Below are 21273 nucleotides of genomic sequence, written 5' to 3'. Positions count from 1 at the left end.
CCATGGGAGTGACCTGCCCAGTTCCGAAAACAAAACAGGGGCAAGGTTTCTACTCCAATCTGTTTGTGGTTCCCAAAAAAGAGAGAACCTTCAGACCAATTCTAGATCTCAAGATCCTAAAATAATTCCTAAGAGTTCCATCCTTCAAGATGGAGACCATTCGGACTATTTTACCAATGATCCAGGGGGGTCAATATATGACTACCGTGGATCTAAAGGATGCGTATCTACACATTTCTATCCACAAAGATCATCACCAGTTCCTCAGGTTTGCCTTTCTGGACAGGCATTACCAGTTTGTGGCTCTTCCCTTTGGGCTGGCCATGGCACCAAGAATCTTCACAAAGGTGCTTGGGTCCCTTCTGGCGGTCCTAAGGCCGAGGGGTATAGCAGTGGCGCCTTATCTAGACGACATCTTAATTCAAGCGTCGACTTTCCAACTTGCCAAGTCTCACATGGACTTAGTGTTAGCCTTTCTAAGATCTCATGGGTGGAAGGTGAACATGAAAAAGAGTTCTCTTATTCCTCTCACAAGAGTTCCATTCCTGGGAACTCTGATAGATTCGGTGGACATGAAAATATTTCTGACGGAGGTCAGGAAATCAAAGATTTTAACCACCTGCCGAGCTCTTCATTCCATTCCTCGGCCGTCAGTGGCTCAGTGTATGGAGGTAATCGGACTTATGGTAGCGGCAATGGCCATAGTTCCGTTTGCTTGCATCTCAGACCACTGCAACTATGCATGCTCAAACAGTGGAATGGGGATTATGCAGATTTATCTGCTCAGATAAATCTGGATCAAGAGACCAGAGACTCTCTTCTTTGGTGGCTGTCACAGGATTACCTGCCCAGGGGAATGTGTTTCCGCAGGCCAGCGTGGGTTATTGTGACGACGGACGCCAGCCTATTGGGCTGGGGTGCAGTCTGGAATTCCCTGAAAGCACAGGGTTTGTGGACTCAGGAGGAGGCCCTCCTACCGATAAATATTTTGGAATTAAGAGCGATATTCAATGCTCTTCAGGCGTGGCCTCAGCTGGCTTCGGCCGGATTCATCAGGTTTCAGTCGAACAACATCACGACTGTAGCTTATATCAATCATCAGGGGGGAACAAGGAGTTCCTTGGCGATGATAGAAGTTTTCAGGATAATCCGATGGGCAGAGACTCACTCTTGCCATCTATCAGCGATCTATATCCCAGGGGTGGAGAACTGGGAGGCAGATTTTCTAAGTCGTCAGACTTTTCATCCGGGGGAGTGGGAGCTCCATCCGGAGGTGTTTGCTCAACTGGTTCAGCTATGGGTCACACCAGAATTGGGTCTGATGGCGTCTCGTCAGAACGCCAAACTTCCTCGTTACGGATCCAGGTCCAGGGATACTCAGGCAGTACTGATAGATGCTCTAGCAGTACCCTGGTCGTTCAACCTGGCTTATGTGTTTACACCATTCCCTCTCCTTCCGCGTCTGATTGCCAGAATCAAACAGGAGAGAGCTTCGGGGATTTTGATAGCGCCTGCGTGGCCACGCAGTACTTGGTATGCAGACCTGGTGGACATGTCATCTCTTCCACCATGGACTCTGCCACTGAGACAGGACCTTTTGATTCAAGGTCCATTCAAGCATCCAAATCTAATTTCTCTGCAACTTACTGCTTGGAGATTGAACGCTTGATTTTATCAAAGCGCGGTTTCTCTGAGTCGGTCATAGATACCTTGATTCAGGCTCGAAAGCCTGTCACCAGGAAGATCTATCATAAGATATGGCGTAAATGTCTTTTTTGGTGTGAATCCAAAGGCTACTCATGGAGTAAGATCAGGATTCCTAGGATTTTGTCTTTTTCTCTAAGAAGGATTGGAGAAAGGATTGTCCGCTAGTTCCTTAAAGGGACAGATATCTGCTTTGTCTATTCTGTTGCACAAGCGTCTGGCAGATGTCCCAGACGTTCAGGCTTTTTATTAGGCTTTAGTTAGAGTTAAGCCTGTGTTTAAACCTGTTGCTCCGCCCAGTGTTAATTTTGACAGCAAATTTCAATTTAGTCTTAGTTTTAGTCTTTTGACTAAAATGCCATTTTAGTTTTAGTCGTCTTTTAGTCATCTGAATTGTTTTAGTTTTAGTCTAATTTTAGTCGACTGAATCTCCAGTAGATTTTAGTCGACTGAATCTCCAGTAGATTTTAGTCAACTAAATCTCCAGTAGATTTTAGTCGACTAAAATCTAAGGGGTTTAGTTAAAGTGTAATGCATTATTTATCTATAATTTGCAAACTGATTATATACTCCAGGAGTAAACATAACACCTGTTAACACCGTATGGTATTAAGGTTTAAACATGCAATACAGACACAAATTTAGCCGTTGTGATATGTAACATCTTTATTAAACTTAAAATTAAATAAAACCAAGTTTCATAAACAAACAGAAGTGCAACTTTAAAATATAAAAAAACTAAACTGTAAACTGTATTGGCTGTATTGAACATATTACCCAATATAAAAAATGTTAACAGTTCTCTGTTAATAATTAAAACAAGAATCAACAAACTCAACACAGCAAAAAGTTTCTGCAGCTAGCACAGGCACAGCATAACTTAAACCCATACTCGTGGGTTATGCTTATTTCTATAGGAAGAATCAATTGATTGTTCACAGATTTGAAAAATTTTCGGCAACGATATTAGCACTGCTCTAGAACTTCCAAACTCATTATATACTCCTGGAGTAAAGGTTTATTAACCTGTTTTATTTATGGTCTTAAGGTTTGAACATGCAATACAAATTTAACAGATTTAACTGTTGTGGTATATACCATGTCTTTATATATCTTAAAATTTAATAAAATTAAGTTTCATAAATTTTACAAAAGAGCAGTAATTGGATATGGATTGATTATAACACCTTGCATAAAATGTTTTTGTCAGCAAATTTTTATTTAGTTTTAGTCATAGTCTTGACTAAAATGTCATTGTGATTTAGTTTTAGTCATAGTCTTTTGACTAAAATGTCATTTTAGTTTTAGTCGTATTTTAGTCATCAGAATTTCTTTAGTTTTATAGTCATTTTAGTCTAGTTTTAGTCGACGAAATTAACACTGGCTCCGCCATGGAGTCTCAATTTAGTTCTTAAAGTTCTTCAGGGGGTTCCGTTTGAACCCATGCATTCCATAGCTATTAAGCTTCTATCTTGGAAAGTTCTATTTCTAGTTGCTATCTCTTCAGCTCGAAGAGTTTCTGAACTATCTGCATTACAATGTGACTCGCCTTATCTTGTTTTCCATGCTGATAAGGTGGTTTTGCGTACCAAACCTGGGTTCCTCCCTAAGGTTGTTTCTAACAGGAATATCAATCAGGAAATTGTTGTTCCTTCTCTGTGTCCTAATCCTTCTTCTAAGAAGGACCGACTGTTGCACAACTTGGACGTGGTTCATGCCTTGAAGTTCTATTTGCAGGCAACCAAAGATTTTCGCCAATCATCTTCTTTGTTTGTTGTCTATGCTGGAAAGCATAGAGGTCAAAAGGCTACGGCTACCTCTCTTTACTTTTGGCTGAAAAGCATCATCCGTTTGGCTTATGAGACTGCTGGACAGCAGCCTCCTGAAAGAATTACAGCTCTCTCCACTAGAGCGGTGGCTTCCACATGGGCTTTTAAAAATTATGCTTCTGTTGAACAGATTTGTAAGGCTGCGACTTGGTCTTCGCTTCATACCTTTTCCATATTTTACAAATTTGATACTTTTGCTTCTTCAGAGGCTATTTTTGGGAGAAAGGTTTTGCAAGCAGTGGTGCCTTCCGTTTAGGTTCCTGTCTTGTCCCTCCCTTCATCCGTGTCCTAAAGCTTTGGTATTGGTATCCCACAAGTTAGGATGAATCCGTGGACTCGGTACATCTTGCAAAAGAAAACAGAATTTATGCTTACCTGATAAATTTCTTTCTTTTGCCATGTACCGAGTCCACGGCCAGCCCTGTCTATTCAAGACAGATAGTATTTTTTATGTAAACTTCAGTCACCTCTGCACCTTATTTTTTCTACTTTTCTTCCTTGGCCTTTGGTCGAATGACTGGGGGGTGGAGTTAAAGGGGGAGCTATATAGACGACTCTGCTGTGGTGCTCTCTTTGCTACTTCCTGTCAGGACGGACAATATCCCACAAGTTAGGATGAATCCGTGGACTCGGTACATCGCAAAAGAGAGAAATTTATCAGGTAAGCATAAATTCTGTTTTTACTTTGTTCTCTTTGTATTCTTAGTTGAAAGCTAAACCTAGGCAGGCTCAAATGCTAATTTCTGAGACCTTGAAGGCCACCTCTTATGTTGACAGTTTTTCACCACTAGAGGGTGTTAGTTCATGTGTATCATAGATAACATTGAGCTTTACTTATGTGAATTTACCTAGGAGTAAGCACTGATTGGCTAAAATGCAAGTCTGTCAAAAGAACTGAAATAAGGGGGCAGTTTGCAGAGGCTTAGATACAAGGTAATCACAGAGGTAAAAACTGTGTTGGTTATGCAAAACTGGGGAATGGGTGATAAAGGGATTATCTATCTTTCTAAACAAAAATAATTCTGGTGTTGACTGTCCCTTTTAAAGGAACACTAAATCCAATTTTTTTCCTTTCATGATTCACATAGAGCATGCAATTTTAAGCAACTTTCTAATTTACTATTATTATCAATTGTTCTTCCTTCTCTTGGTATCTTTATTGGCAAAGAAGGAATGAGCTTAAGAGCGGTCCATTTTTGGTTCAGCATCTGGGTAGCGCTTGCTGATTGGTGTCTAAAAATTGATACTAGGAGTAAAATAGAAAGTTGCTTAAAATTGCATGTTCTATCTGAATAACTAAAGAAAAAATGTGGGTTTAGTGTCCCTTTTTTACTGCTGTGCAGCCAAACTGACCTGTACACAGATCTGCATGTTTAAAATTAGAAAGTTATACACAATGTATTAATGTTTATATTTTCTTTCTTTCCAGGTGCATGATTGCAGATGAGGCAAGTAAAACCACTCCTTATATTATATTAAAATTGTTTAATGTTTTGTCTGTGCATGTTTTAGTATGTGTTTTCCAAATTTGAGGGGAAAAGAGTACTTAATAAAACAAATTCTATTTTTAGTGAAACTGATTATTGCTAGAGCAGAATAATTAAATGCTAATTATTATTGGACTAGAATGTGTTTAATTTGTGCTGTTACGGTTTCAGAATTAATAAATTTGTTCAAAGAACATCACTTTTAGCAGATAGTTTGTTTCCATAGGAACATGGAAATTATCAGCAAATGAAAACCACCGGGCCTTATAATATGTTCACTTTTACTGGGTTTTGAGTCTTAGATTTATAAGCCTAAAAAATGCCAGTGATAGTCTGTCAAATGCTTATTTGATTTTTATTTGAGCTTTTATCATATATAGTTTCTTATAGTCTGCCACCATGTCATCAACTCATTTCTACTTGAGCTATTAATATTGTTTCAGCTTTTAAGATATATCAGTTTAAGATCTGATTCATAACAAAAAGCTGCCTTGGGATTTTGACCTGGGACACTTAAATGGATACTAGACCCACATTTGTTCTTTCATGATTCGTATAGAGCAGGCAATTTTAAGTAACTTTCTAATTTACTCCTATTATCAAATTTTCTTTAATATCTTGGTATCTTTATTTAAAAAGCAGGAATCAAAGTTTAGGAGCCGGCCCATTTTAGGTTCTGCTTGCTGATTGGTGGGTACAATTAGATGCCAATCAGCAAGCGCTATCCAGGTGCTGAACCAAAAATGGGCCGGCTCCTAAACTTTTCATTCTTGCTTTTTTCAAATAAAGATACCAAGAGAAGGAAGAAAATTGATTATAGGAGTAAATTAGAAAGTTGCCTAAAATTGCATGCTCTATCCGAATCATAAAATAAATCATTTGGGTTTAGTAGCCCTTTAAAGTATGATATATTAGCAGTAGCTTGCTTTATCAACACTATTGCTAGCCAGTTGCATGTAAAGAGAAGGATGTTGCCATATACACTGCAGAGTTTGCATAGTTTACTTCCTGAAATTGAACATTTTAAAGAGGAGACATTGAAGAAAAGACATGGTGGCAGGTTGTACTCAAGGCCCATTCTTTTTCTATTTTAGTATATAGCGGGTAGGCATTTTTTATACATCAGGATGAATTTTTTTCTCTATGGTGGCATGGCACCTAAGATTTATGAAGTACTGGCCTAAACTCTACATGTCGCAAACCATGTACCAATATAGAAATCATTTTAAGTGCAACAAAGATTTGTCTATCTATGATATAGCTTACACTCATATCAAGCATACCTTTAGGATTGCTTGCTCTGTTATAGAAATCTTTGAATGAAGTTTGTTTAGACTATCAGGTTGAAACAGTGAGCTGCTGTGTGTTAGCCCACCCTGTGAGTTTTTCAATATTCTTTACCCCTGTTGCTGATGTGAGTATAAGCTGTATAATTTTAGCTTAAACTGATGTGAATTTGTTTCTTCATTTGATATCTATTATTTGAACTAAAGTAACCAATAAAAGATAAGTTTAATACCTAAGTTATTATTATTATTATTATTATCATTTATTTGTATAGCATGCATTGTTTTCTTTTTGATAAATTCAGCAGTGTGTTTAGAACACATTATACACAGGATCTTTATTAAATCATAATCAATTCAGATTTTTTTAAATTTTAACATTTCTAAGCAAAATTAATTCCACATTTCTCTTGTTAAGTGTATCCAGTCCACGGATCATCCATTACTTGTGGGATATTCTCCTTCCCAACAGGAAGTTGCAAGAGGATCACCCACAGCAGAGCTGCTATATAGCTCCTCCCCTCACTGCCATATCCAGTCATTCTCTTGCAACTCTCAACTAAGATGGAGGTCGTAAGAGGACTGTGGTGTTTTATACTTAGTTTATTTCTTCAATCAAAAGTTTGTTATTTCTCCAACATTGGTGTGTCCGGTCCACGGCGTCATCCTTACTTGTGGGATATTCTCTTCCCCAACAGGAAATGGCAAAGAGTCCCAGCAAAGCTGGTCACATGATCCCTCCTAGGCTCCGCCCACCCCAGTCATTCTCTTTGCCGTTGCACAGGCAACATCTCCACGGAGATGGTTAAGAGTTTTTTTGGTGTTTAAATGTAGTTTTATTCTTCTATCAAGTGTTTGTTATTTTAAAATAGTGCTGGTATGTACTATTTACTCTGAAACAGAAAAGGATGAAGATTTCTGTTTGTAAGAGGAAGATGATTTTAGCAGACAGTAACTAAAATCGATTGCTGTTTCCACACAGGACTGTTGAGATGAAGTAACTTCAGTTGGGGGAAACAGTTAGCAGACTTTTCTGCTTAAGGTATGACTAGCCATATTTCTAACAAGACCATGTAATGCTGGAAGGCTGTCATTTCCCCTCATGGGGACCGGTAAGCCATTTTCTTAGTTAAACATAAAAGAATAAAGGGCTTCAAAAAGGGCTTAAAAACTGGTAGACATTTTTCTGGGCTAAAACGATTGCTTTACTAGGCATATTATGCAGATTCTATCTAATAATTGGTATTATAATCTTGGGGAACGTTTAGAAAAACGGCAGGCACTGTGTTGGACACCTTTTTCAGATGGGGGCCTTTCTAGTTATAGACAGAGCCTCATTTTCGCGCCATTAATGCGCAGTTGTTTTTGAAGAGCAAGGCATGCAGATGCATGTGTCAGGAGCTAAGAATCACTGAAAAAGCTTATAGAAGGCGTCATTTGGTATCGTATTCCCCTCTGGGCTTGGTTGGGTCTCAGCAAAGCATATAGCTGGGACTGTATAGGGGTTAAATGTAAAAACGGCTCCGGTTCCGTTAATTTAAGGGTTAAAGCTCTGAAATTTGGTGTGCAATACTTTTAATGCTTTAAGACACTGTGGTGAAATTTTTGTGAATTTTGAACAATTCCTTCATACTTTTTCACATATTCAGTAATAAAGTGTTTTCAGTTTGAAATTTAAAGTGACAGTAACGGTTTTATTTTAAAACGTTTTTTGTGCTTTGTTGACAAGTTTAAGCCTGTTTAACATGTATGTACCATCAGATAAGCTATGTTCTATATGTATGAAAGCCAATGTGTCTCCTCATTTAAATTTATGTGATAATTGTGCCATAGTGTCCAAACAAAGTAAGGACAGTAATGCCACAGATAATGCTATTGCCCAAGATGATTCCTCAAATGAGGGGAGTAAACATGATACTACATCATCCCCTACTGTGTCTACACCAGTTATGCCCACACAGGAGGCCCCTAGTACATCTAGTGCGCCAATACTTATTACCATGCAACAATTAACGGCTGTAATGGATAACTCCATAGCAAATCTTTTATCCAAAATGCCTACTTATCAGAGAAAGCGCGATTGCTCTGTTTTAAACACTGAAGAGCAAGAGGACGCTGATGATAACTGTTCTGACATACCCTCACACCAATCTCAAGGGGCCATGAGGGAGGTTTTGTCTGATGGAGAAATTTCAGATTCAGGAAAAATTTCTCATCAAGCTGAACCTGATGTTGTGACATTTAAATTTAAATTAGAACATCTCTGCGCACTGCTTAAGGAGGTGTTATCTACTCTGGATGATTGTGACAATTTGGTCATTCCAGAGAAATTATGTAGGATGGACAAGTTCCTAGAGGTTCCGGTGCCCCCCGACGCTTTTCCTATACCCAAGCGGGTGGCGGACATAGTAAATAAAGAGTGGGAAAGGCCCGGCATACCTTTTGTTCCCCCCCCTATATTTAAGAAATTATTTCCTATAGTCGACCCCAGAAAGGACTTATGGCAGACAGTCCCCAAGGTTGAGGGGGCGGTTTCTACTCTAAACAAACGCACTACTATTCCTATCGAAGATAGTTGTGCTTTCAAAGATCCTATGGATAAGAAATTAGAGGGTTTGCTTAAAAAGATTTTTGTACAGCAAGGTTACCTTCTACAACCAATTTCATGCATTGTTCCTGTCACTACGGCAGCGTGTTTCTGGTTCGAGGAACTAGAAAAATCGCTCAGTAAAGAATCTTCGTATGAGGAGGTTATGGACAGAGTTCAAGCACTTAAATTGGCTAACTCTTTTGTTTTAGATGCCGCTTTGCAATTAGCTAGATTAGCGGCGAAAAATTCAGGGTTTGCTATCGTGGCGCGCAGAGCGCTTTGGCTAAAGTCTTGGTCAGCGGATGTGTCTTCCAAGACAAAATTGCTTAACATTCCTTTCAAAGGTAAAACATTATTTGGACCTGATTTGAAAGAGATTATTTCAGACATCACTGGGGGAAAGGGCCACGCCCTCCCACAGGATAGGTCTTTTAAGGCTAAAAATAAGCCTAATTTTCGTCCCTTTCGCAGAAACGGACCAGTCTCTAATTCTGTATCCTCTAAGCAAGAGGGTAATACTTCACAACCCAAACCAGCCTGGAAACCAATGCAAGGCTGGAACAAGGGTAAGCAGGCCAAGAAGCCTACCACTGCTACCAAAACAGCATGAAGAGATAGCCCCCGATCCGGGACCGGATCTAGTGGGGGGCAGACTTTCTCTCTTTGCTCAGGCTTGGGCAAGAGATGTTCAGGATCCTTGGGCGCTAGAAATAGTTTCTCAAGGTTATCTCCTGGAATTCAAGGAACTACCCCCAAGGGGAAGGTTCCACAGGTCTCAATTATCTTCAAACCAAATAAAGAGACAGGCATTCTTACATTGTGTAGAAGACCTGTTAAAGATGGGAGTGATACATCCAGTTCCAATATGAGAACAAGGAATGGGATTTAATTCCAATCTGTTCATAGTTCCCAAAAAAGAGGGAACATTCAGACCAATTTTGGATCTAAAGATCCTAAACAAATTTCTCAGGGTACCATCGTTCAAAATGGAAACTATTCGAACGATCCTACCTACTATCCAGGAAAATCAATTTATGACTACCGTGGATTTAAAGGATGCGTACCTACATATTCCTATCCACAAGGAACATCATCAGTTCCTAAGGTTCGCTTTTCTGGACAAGCATTACCAGTTTGTGGCACTTCCATTCGGATTAGCCACTGCTCCAAGGATTTTCACAAAGGTACTAGGGTCCCTTCTAGCGGTTCTAAGACCAAGGGGCATTGCAGTAGTACCTTACTTGGACGACATCCTGATTCAAGCGTCGTCCCTGTCAAAAGCAAAGGCTCATACGGACATCGTCCTAGCCTTTCTCAGATCTCACGGATGGAAGGTGAACAAAGAAAAAAGTTCTCTGTCCCCGTCAACAAGAGTTCCCTTCTTGGGAACAATAATAGATTCCTTAGAAATGAGGATTTTTCTGACAGAGGTCAGAAAATCAAAACTTCTAAGCTCTTGTCAAGTACTTCATTCTGTTCCTCGTCCTTCCATAGCGCAGTGCATGGAAGTAATAGGATTGATGGTTGCAACAATGGACATAGTTCCTTTTGCACGAATTCATCTAAGACCATTACAACTGTGCATGCTCAGACAGTGGAATGGGGATTATACAGACTTGTCTCCGACGATTCAAGTAGATCAAAAGACCAGAGATTCACTCCGTTGGTGGCTGACCCTGGACAATCTGTCACAGGGAATGAGCTTCCGCAGACCAGAGTGGGTCATTGTCACGACCGACGCCAGCCTAGTGGGCTGGGGCGCGGTCTGGGAATCCCTGAAAGCTCAGGGTCTATGGTCTCGGGAAGAGTCTCTTCTCCCGATAAACATTCTGGAACTGAGAGCGATATTCAATGCTCTCAGAGCTTGGCCTCAACTAGCAAAGGCCAAATTCATAAGGTTTCAGTCAGACAACATGACGACCGTTGCATATATCAATCATCAGGGGGGAACAAGGAGTTCCCTGGCGATGAAAGAAGTGACCAAGATAATTCAATGGGCGGAGGATCACTCCTGCCACTTGTCTGCGATCCACATCCCAGGAGTGGAAAATTGGGAAGCGGATTTTCTGAGTCGTCAGACATTCCATCCGGGGGAGTGGGAACTCCATCCGGAAATCTTTGCCCAAATAACTCAATTATGGGGCATTCCAGACATGGATCTGATGGCGTCTCGTCAGAACTTCAAGGTTCCTTGCTACGGGTCCAGATCCAGGGATCCCAAGGCGACTCTAGTAGATGCACTAGTAGCACCTTGGACCTTCAACCTAGCTTATGTATTCCCACCGTTTCCTCTCATCCCCAGGCTGGTAGCCAGGATCAATCAGGAGAGGGCCTCGGTGATCTTGATAGCTCCTGCGTGGCCACGCAGGACTTGGTATGCAGACCTGGTGAATATGTCATCGGCTCCACCATGGAAGCTACCTTTGAGACAGGACCTTCTTGTTCAGGGTCCATTCGAACATCCGAATCTGGTTTCCCTCCAACTGACGGCTTGGAGATTGAACGCTTGATTTTATCAAAGTGTGGGTTTTCAGATTCTGTAATAGATACTCTGATTCAGGCTAGAAAGCCTGTAACTAGAAAAATTTACCATAAAATATGGAAAAAATATATCTGTTGGTGTGAATCTAAAGGATTCCCATGGAAGAAGATAAAAATTCCTAAGATTCTATCCTTTCTACAAGAAGGTTTGGAGAAAGGATTATCTGCAAGTTCTCTAAAGGGACAGATCTCTGCTTTATCTGTTTTACTTCACAAAAGACTGCCAGCTGTGCCAGATGTTCAAGCATTTGTTCAGGCTCTGGTTAGGATCAAGCCTGTTTACAGACCTTTGACTCCACCCTGGAGTCTAAATCTAGTTCTTTCAGTTCTTCAAGGGGTTCCGTTTGAACCCTTACATTCCGTAGATATTAAGTTATTATCTTGGAAAGTTTTGTTTTTGGTTGCAATTTCTTCTGCTAGAAGAGTTTCAGAGTTATCTGCTCTGCAGTGTTCTCCGCCCTATCTGGTGTTCCATGCAGATAAGGTGGTTTTGCGTACTAAGCCTGGTTTTCTTCGAAAGTTGTTTCCAACAAAAATATTAACCAGGAGATAGTTGTACCTTCTTTGTGTCCGAATCCAGTTTCAAAGAAGGAACGTTTGTTACACAATTTGGACGTAGTCCGTGCTCTAAAATTCTATTTAGAGGCTACTAAAGATTTCAGACAAACATCTTCCTTGTTTGTTGTTTATTCTGGTAAAAGGAGAGGTCAAAAAGCGACTTCTACCTCTCTTTCCTTTTGGCTTAAAAGCATTATCCGATTGGCTTATGAGACTGCCGGACGGCAGCCTCCTGAAAGAATCACAGCTCACTCCACTAGGGCTGTGGCTTCCACATGGGCCTTCAAGAACGAGGCTTCTGTTGACCAGATATGTAAGGCAGCGACTTGGTCTTCACTGCACACTTTTGCCAAATGTTAAAAATTTGATACTTTTGCTTCTTCGGAGGCTATTTTTGGGAGAAAGGTTTTGCAAGCCGTGGTGCCTTCCATTTAGGTGACCTGATTTGCTCCCTCCCTTCATCCGTGTCCTAATGCTTTGGTATTGGTTCCCACAAGTAAGGATGACGCCGTGGACCGGACACACCAATGTTGGAGAAAACAGAATTTATGCTTACCTGATAAATTACTTTCTCCAACGGTGTGTCCGGTCCACGGCCCGCCCTGGTTTTTTAATCAGGTCTGATGAATTATTTTCTCTAACTACAGTCACCACGGTATCATATGGTTTCTCCTATATATATTTCCTCCTGTCCGTCGGTCGAATGACTGGGGTGGGCGGAGTCTAGGAGGGATCATGTGACCAGCTTTGCTGGGACTCTTTGCCATTTACTGTTGGGGAAGAGAATATCCCACAAGTAAGGATGACGCCGTGGACCGGACACACCGTTGGAGAAAGTAATTTATCAGGTAAGCATAAATTCTGTTTTTTAAATGGTACCGGAGTGTACTGTTTATCTCAGGCAGTATTTAGAAGCAGAATCTGCCTGCGTTTTCTATGATCTTAGCAGAAGTAACTAAGATCCTTTGCTGTTCTCACATATTCTGAGGAGTGAGGTAACTTCAGAGGGGGAATAGCGTGCAGGTTTTCCTGCAATAAGGTATGTGCAGTTAAAATATTTTTCTAGGGATGGAATTTGCTAGAAAATGCTGCTGATACCGAAGTAATGTAAGTAAAGCCTTAAATGCAGTGATAGCGACTGGTATCAGGCTTATTAATAGAGATACATACTCTTATAAAAGTGTATTTTAAAACGTTTGCTGGCATGTTTAATCGTTTTTTACATATGTTTGGTGATAAAACTTATTGGGGCCTAGTTTTTTCCACATGGCTGGCTTGAATTTTTCCTAGAAACAGTTCCTGGAGGCTTTCCACTGTTGTAATATGAGTGGGAGGGGCCTATTTTGGCATTTTTTTGCACAGGAAAAATTACAGACACAGACATCCAGCTTCTTCCGGCATGATCCAGGACTTCTCTGGAGGGCTCAAAAGGCTTCAAAAGTCGTATTGAGGGAGGTAAAAAGCCACAGTAGAGCTGTGGCAGTTGTTGTGACTGTTTAAAAAACGTTTTTGTCATTTGTTATTCCGTTTTTGGTATTAAGGGGTTAATCATCCATTTGCAAGTGAGTGCAATGCTCTGCTAATTTATTACATACACTGTAAAAATTTCGTTAGTGTAACTGCATTTTTTCACTGTTATGTTAAACATGTCTGACACAGAGGAACCTACTTGTTCATTATGTTTGAAAGCCATGGTGGAGCCCCATAGGAGAATGTGTACTAAATGTATTGATTTCACCTTAAACAGTAAAAGAATTATCACCAGAGGGTTCTGTCGAGGGGGAAGTTATGCCGACTAACTCTCCCCACGTGTCAGACCCTTCGCCTCCTGCTCAGGGGACGCACGCTAATATGGCGCCAATTACATCAGGGACGCCCATAGCGATTACCTTGCAGGACATGGCTGCAATCATGAATAATACCCTATCAGAGGTATTATCTAGATTGCCTGAATTAAGAGGCAAGCGCGATAGCTCTGGGGTTAGGAGAGATACAGAGCGCGCAAATGCTGTTAGAGCCATGTCTGATACTGCGTCACAGTATGCAGAACATGAGGACGGAGAGCTTCAGTCTGTGGGTGACATCTCTGACTCGGGGAAACCTGATTCAGAGATTTCTAATTTTAAATTTAAGTTTGAGAACCTCTGTGTATTGCTTGGGGAGGTATTAGCTGCTCTGAATGACTGTAACACAGTTGCAATTCCAGAGAAATTGTGTAGGCTGGATAGATACTATGCGGTGCCGGTGTGTACTGACGTTTTTCCTATACCTAAAAGGCTTACAGAAATTATTAGCAAGGAGTGGGATAGACCCGGTGTGCCCTTTTCCCCACCTCCTATATTTAGAAAAATGTTTCCAATAGACGCCACTACACGGGACTTATGGCAGACGGTCCCTAAGGTGGAGGGAGCAGTTTCTACTTTAGCAAAGCGTACCACTATCCCGGTTGAGGACAGTTGTGCTTTTTCAGATCCAATGGATAAAAAATTGGAGGGTTACCTTAAGAAAATGTTTATTCAACAAGGTTTTATTTTACAGCCCCTTGCATGCATTGCGCCTGTCACTGCTGCGGCGGCATTCTGGTTTGAGGCCCTGGAAGAGGCCATCCAGACAGCTCCATTGAATGAAATTATTTACAAGCTTAGAACGCTTAAGCTAGCTAACTCATTTGTTTCTGATGCCATTGTTCATTTGACTAAACTAACGGCTAAGAATTCCGGATTCGCCACCCAGGCGCGTAGGGCGCTATGGCTTAAAACCTGGTCAGCTGATGTGACTTCAAAGTCTAAATTACTCAACATTCCTTTCAAGGGGCAGACCTTATTCGGGCCTGGCTTGAAGGAAATTATTGCTGACATTACTGGAGGCAAGGGTCATACCCTTCCTCAGGACAGGGCCAAATCAAAGGCCAAACAGTCTAATTTTCGTGCCTTTCGAAATTTCAAGGCAGGAGCAGCATCAACTTCCTCCGCTTCAAAACAAGAGGGAACTGTTGCTCATTCCAGACAGGCCTGGAAACCTAACCAGAAAGCCTGCTGCTGCCCCCAAGACAGCATGAAGGAACGGCCCCCTATCCGGAAACGGATCTAGTGGGGGGCAGACTTTCTCTCTACGCCCAGGCGTGGGCAAGAGATGTTCAGGATCCCTGGGCGTTGGAGATCATATCTCATGGATATCTTCTGGACTTCAAAGCTTCTCCTCCACAAGGGAGATTTCATCTTTCAAGGTTATCAGCAAACCAGATAAAGAAAGAGGCATTCCTAAGCTGTGTGCAAGACCTCCTAGTAATGGGAGTGATCCATCCAGTTCCGCGGACGGAACAAGGACAGGGATTTTATTCAAATCTGTTTGTGGTTCCCAAGAAAGAGGGAACCTTCAGACCAATCTTGGATCTAAAGATCTTAAACAAATTCCTCAGAGTTCCATCATTCAAAATGGAAACTATTCGGACCATCCTACCCATGATCCAAGAGGGTCAGTACATGACCACAGTGGACTTAAAGGATGCCTACATTCACATACCGATTCACAAAGATCATCATCGGTTCCTAAGGTTTGCCTTTCTAGACAGGCATTACCAATTTGTAGCTCTTCCCTTCGGGTTGGCCACTGCCTCAAGAATTTTTACAAAGGTTCTGGGCTCACTTCTGGCGGTTCTAAGACCGCAAGGCATAGCGGTGGCTCCGTATCTAGACGACATCCTGATACAGACGTCAAGCTTTCAAATTGCCAAGTCTCATACAGAGATGGCATTTCTGAGGTCGCATGGGTGGAAAGTGAACGTGGAAAAGAGTTCTCTATCACCACTCACAAGAGTCTCCTTCCTAGGGACTCTTATAGATTCTGTAGAGATGAAAATTTACCTGACGGAGTCCAGGTTATCAAAACTTCTAAATGCTTGCCGTGTCCTTCATTCCATTCCACGCCCGTCAGTGGCTCAGTGCATGGAAGTAATCGGCTTAATGGTAGCGGCAATGGACATAGTGCCATTTGCGCGCCTGCATCTCAGACCGCTGCAATTATGCATGCTAAGTCAGTGGAATGGGGATTACTCAGATTTGTCCCCTCTACTAAATCTGGATCAAGAGACCAGAGATTCTCTTCTCTGGTGGCTTTCTCGGGTCCATCTGTCCAAGGGTATGACCTTTCGCAGGCCAGATTGGACGATTGTAACAACAGATGCCAGCCTTCTAGGTTGGGGTGCAGTCTGGAACTCCCTGAAGGCTCAGGGATCGTGGACTCAGGAGGAGAAACTCCTCCCAATAAATATTCTGGAGTTAAGAGCAATATTCAATGCTCTTCTAGCTTGGCCTCAGTTAGCAACACTGAGGTTCATCAGATTTCAGTCGGACAACATCACGACTGTGGCTTACATCAACCATCAAGGGGGAACCAGGAGTTCCCTAGCGATGTTAAAAGTCTCAAAGATAATTCGCTGGGCAGAGTCTCACTCTTGCCACCTGTCAGCGATCCACATCCCAGGTGTAGAGAACTGGGAGGCGGATTTTCTAAGTCGTCAGACTTTTCATCCGGGGGAGTGGGAACTCCATCCGGAGGTGTTTGCTCAACTGGTCCATCGTTGGGGCAAACCAGAACTGGATCTCATGGCGTCTCGCCAGAACGCCAAGCTTCCTTGTTACGGATCCAGGTCCAGGGACCCGGGAGCAACGCTGATAGATGCTCTAGCAGCTCCTTGGTTCTTCAACCTGGCCTATGTGTTTCCACCGTTTCCTCTGCTCCCTCGACTGATTGCCAAATTCAAACAGGAGAGAGCATCGGTGATTCTGATAGCGCCTGTGTGGCCACGCAGGACCTGGTATGCAGACCTAGTGGACATGTCATCTCTTCCACCATGGACTTTGCCTCTGAGGCAGGACCTTCTAATGCAAGGTCCTTTCAATCATCCAAATCTAATTTCTCTGAGACTGACTGCATGGAGATTGAACGCTTGATTCTATCAAGGCGTGGCTTCTCCGAGTCAGTCATTGATACCTTAATACAGGCTCGGAAGCCTGTCACCAGGAAAATCTACCATAAGATATGGCGTAAATATCTTTATTGGTGTGAATCCAAGAGTTACTCATGGAGTAAGGTTAGGATTCCTAGGATATTGTCCTTTCTCCAAGAGGGTTTGGACAAAGGCTTATCAGCTAGTTCTTTAAAAGGACAGATCTCTGCTCTGTCTATTCTTTTGCACAAGCGTCTGGCAGAAGTTCCAGACGTCCAGGCATTTTGTCAGGCTTTGGTTAGGATTAAGCCTGTGTTTAAAACTGTTGCTCCCCCGTGGACCTTAAACTTGGTTCTTAAAGTTCTTCAGGGAGTTCCGTTTGAACCCCTTCATTCCATTGATATTAAACTTTTATCTTGGAAAGTTCTGTTTTTGATGGCTATTTCCTTGGCTCGAAGAGTCTCTGAGTTATCTGCCTTACATTGTGATTCTCCTTATCTGATTTTTCATTCAGACAAGGTAGTTCTGCGTACCAAATCTGGGTTTTTACCTAAGGTGGTTTCTAACAGGAATATCAATCAAGAGAAGGAACAATCAAAGAAGGAACGTCTTTTGCATAATCTGGACGTAGTCCGTGCCTTGAAGTTTTACTTACAGGCTACTAAAGATTTTCGTCAAACAACTGCCCTGTTTGTCGTTTACTCTGGACAGAGGAGAGGTCAAAAAGCTTCGACAACCTCTCTCTCCTTTTGGCTTCAGAGCATAATACGCTTAGCCTATGAGACTGCTGGACAGCAGCCCCCTGAAAGGATTACAGCTCATTCTACTAGAGCTGTGGCTTCCACCTGGGCCTTTAAAAATGAGGCCTCTGTTGAACAGATTTGCAAGGCTGCGACTTGGTCTTCGCTTCACACCTTTTCAAAATTTTACAAATTTGACACTTTTGCTTCTTCGGAGGCTGTTTTTGGGAGAAAGGTTCTACAGGCAGTGGTTCCTGCCTTGTCCCTCCCATCATCCGTGTACTTTAGCTTTGGTATTGGTATCCCACAAGTAATGGATGATCCGTGGACTGGATACACTTAACAAGAGAAAACATAATTTATGCTTACCTGATAAATGTATTTCTCTTGTAGTGTATCCAGTCCACGGCCCGCCCTGTCCTTTTAAGGCAGGTCTAAATTTTAATTAAACTACAGTCACCACTGCACCCTATGGTTTCTCCTTTCTCGTCTTGTTTCGGTTGAATGACTGGATATGGCAGTGAGGGGAGGAGCTATATAGCAGCTCTGCTGTGGGTGATCCTCTTGCAACTTCCTGTTGGGAAGGAGAATATCCCACAAGTAATGGATGATCCGTGGACTGGATACACTACAAGAGAAATAAATTTATCAGGTAAGCATAAATTATGTTTTTCTTGTGGACTCTCACTGCCAAGAAGGAAATGAAATTATCAGGTAAGAATAATTTTAGTTTTTCAAACTTTCCATTCTCTGTCCTTTTTAAAGTGACAGTCAATATTAAACTTTCATGATTCAGATTAAGCACACTTTTCAAGTAACTTTCCCCTTTACTTCTAATATCAAATTTGCCTTATTCTTATAATATCCTTTTTGAAGAAGTAGGCTCATAGGAGCTCTAGAATGTGCACATCTTTAGCATTATATGTCAGCTGTGTTTGCAACAATGTTTATAGCAGTATTATACATTATACACTCTATGGTAGCAAACACTGCTACCATAGAGTGCTAATGACACATGCATGCTCCTGGGCTCCTATGAGCCTACTTATGTTTAACCCCTTAATGACCGGACCATTTTTCAATTTTCTTACCCTTAATGACAATGGCTATTTTTACATTTCTGCTGTGTTTGTGTTTAGCTGTAATTTCCCTCTTACTCATTTACTGTACCCACACATATTATATACCGTTTTTCTCGCCATTAAATGGACTTTCTAAGGATACCATTATTTTCATCATATCTTATAATTTCCTATAAAAAAATATAAAATATGAGGAAAAAATAGAAAAAAAACACACTTTCTAACTTTGACCCCCAAAATCTGTTACACATCTACAATCACCAAAAAACACCTATGCTAAATAGTTTCTAAATTTTGTCCTGAGTTTAGAAATACCCAATGTTTACATGTTCTTTACTTTTTTTGCAAGTTATAGGGCCATAAATACAAGTAGCACTTTGCTATTTCCAAACAACTTTTTTTCAAAATTAGCGCTAGTTACATTGGAACCCTGATATCTGTCAGGAATACCTGAATATCCCTTGACATGTATATATTTTTTTTTAGAAGACAACCCAAAGTATTGATCTAGGCCCATTTTGGTATATTTCATGCCACCATTTCACCGCCAAATGTCATCAAATAAAAAAAAAAGTTCACTTTTTCACAAATTTTGTCACAAACTTTAGGTTTCCCACTGAAATTATTTACAAACAGCTTCTGCAATTAAGGCACAAATGGTTGTAAATGCTTCTTTGGGATCCCCTTTGTTCAGAAATAGCAGACTTATATGGCTTTGGCATTGCTTTTTGGTAATTAGAAGGCCACTAAATGCTGCTGCGCACCACACGTAAATTATGCCCAGCAGTGAAGGGGTTAATTAGGTAGGTTGTAGGGAGCTTGCAGGGTTAATTTTAGCTTTAGGGTAGAGATCAGCCTCCCACCTGACACATCCCACCCCCTGATCCCTCCCAAACAGTTCTCTTCCCTCCCCCACCCCACAATTGTCCCCGCCATCTTAAGTACTGGCAGAAAGTCTGCCAGTACTAAATAAAAGGAGTTTTTCTTTTTTTTAATAAAAAAAAATAAAATGTTTTAGCTGTGATGGACCCCTGCCTTAGCCCCAACCTCCATGATCCCCCCCCCCCCCAGCTCTCTAACCCTCTCCCCTACCTAATTGCCGCCATCTTGGGTACTGGCAGCTGTCTGCCAGTACCCAATTTGCCCCAAAAACAAGTGTTTTTTTTTATCTTTTTTGCAATTTTTTAATGTTTTCTGTAGTGTAGCAGCCCCCCACAATACCCCAACCCCCTCCCCCTCCCAGATCCTTATATATTTATTTTTTTTAATTCTTTTTTCCCCCCCTCTTCCCTGCTCATTGGTGTCAGTGGCCAGCTAATCGCGCGCACGCGCCCCCCCCGCGCCCCCGCACGCTCCCGGCACCCGGCGTGCACATTGCACTTACAGGAACCGGATGCCGGGTAGCGATGGGCCGCCCACCCGCCTCCCTGTTATGCTCCCACCCACCAACGAACCGGCACCATCGCTACCGGTGCAGAGAGGGCCACAGAGTGGCTCTCTCTGCATCGGAGTCTTCTGAAAAGGTATTGCAGGATGCCTCCATATGGAGGCATCACTGCAATACCCTGAGAGCTGCTGGAAGCGATTGCGATCGCTTCCAGCACTCTCTTAGACAACTGACGTACCAGGTACGTCTATTGTCATTAACTGGTTGTTAATGCATGACGTACCTGGTACGTCAGTTGTTATTAAGGGGTTAAGGGATACTAAATACTGAATTCTTTTCATGCCCTTTCCATCAAATTATGCCGGGCTGCCATTTTGTAACCTAGGTTTCACTACAAGGATCTAATGGGGAGTTGCTGCACATGTGCAAACACATCAGCACTGGAATGCAGTGATAACTACATTTCAGCATGGCAGCACCCATGACTAGAGGGAGGAGGGGACCATCCACAATATTATCCTAATAAAATGTATTATGTGTTTAATGTCCCAATTTAATTTCAATAAACTAGGAGGACATTTACAAAATGTATAGTGAATTTGAACATTGTTTAAAATGGCATGCTTTTTATGAATTATGAAAGATTAATTTTGAGTGCACTGTTCCTTTAAAGGGACAGTCAAGTCCAAAAAAAACTTTCATTTTTCAAATAGGGCATGTCATTTTAAACAACTTTCCAATTTACTTTTGTCAACAATTTTGCTTTGTTCTCTTGGTATTCTAGTTGAAAGCTAAACCTAGGGAGGCACATATGATAATTTCTAAGCCCTTGAAGGCCGCCTCTATTTTATTTACTTTTCACAGCAGGGGACAGCTAGCTCTTGTAGGCCATATAGATAACATTGTGATCACGCTCGTGGCTAGTGGCAGACACTGCACTAATTGGCTAAAATGCAAGTCAATAGATAATAACTAAAAGTCATGTGATTAGGGGCGGTCAGAAGATGCTTAGATACAAGTTAGTCACAGAAGTAAAAAGTGTATTAATATAACAGTGTTGGTTATGCAAAACTGGGGAATGGGTAATAAAGGGATTATCTATCTTTTTAAACAACAAAAAT

At 41.6% G+C, this 21273-nt stretch overlaps 1 protein-coding gene across 2 annotated transcripts in view; it reads left to right on the top strand.

The window, feature by feature from the left end:
- ZRANB3 (zinc finger RANBP2-type containing 3) overlaps positions 1-21273 on the top strand; it is a 1006798-nt gene that overhangs the window by 144551 nt on the left and 840974 nt on the right. For both annotated transcript variants that reach the window (XM_053698237.1, XM_053698236.1), the window contains one exon: positions 4963-4981. In XM_053698237.1, the coding sequence (XP_053554212.1) occupies positions 4963-4981 (19 nt within the window). The remainder of the gene's footprint in view (positions 1-4962; positions 4982-21273) is intronic.

Source organism: Bombina bombina, chromosome 1, assembly GCF_027579735.1.
Source record: "Bombina bombina isolate aBomBom1 chromosome 1, aBomBom1.pri, whole genome shotgun sequence".
In the NCBI taxonomy this organism is placed as follows: Eukaryota; Metazoa; Chordata; class Amphibia; order Anura; family Bombinatoridae; genus Bombina; species Bombina bombina.
Note: the sequence above shows the minus strand (reverse complement) of the source record. Positions and strands in the feature narration are given on the sequence as shown.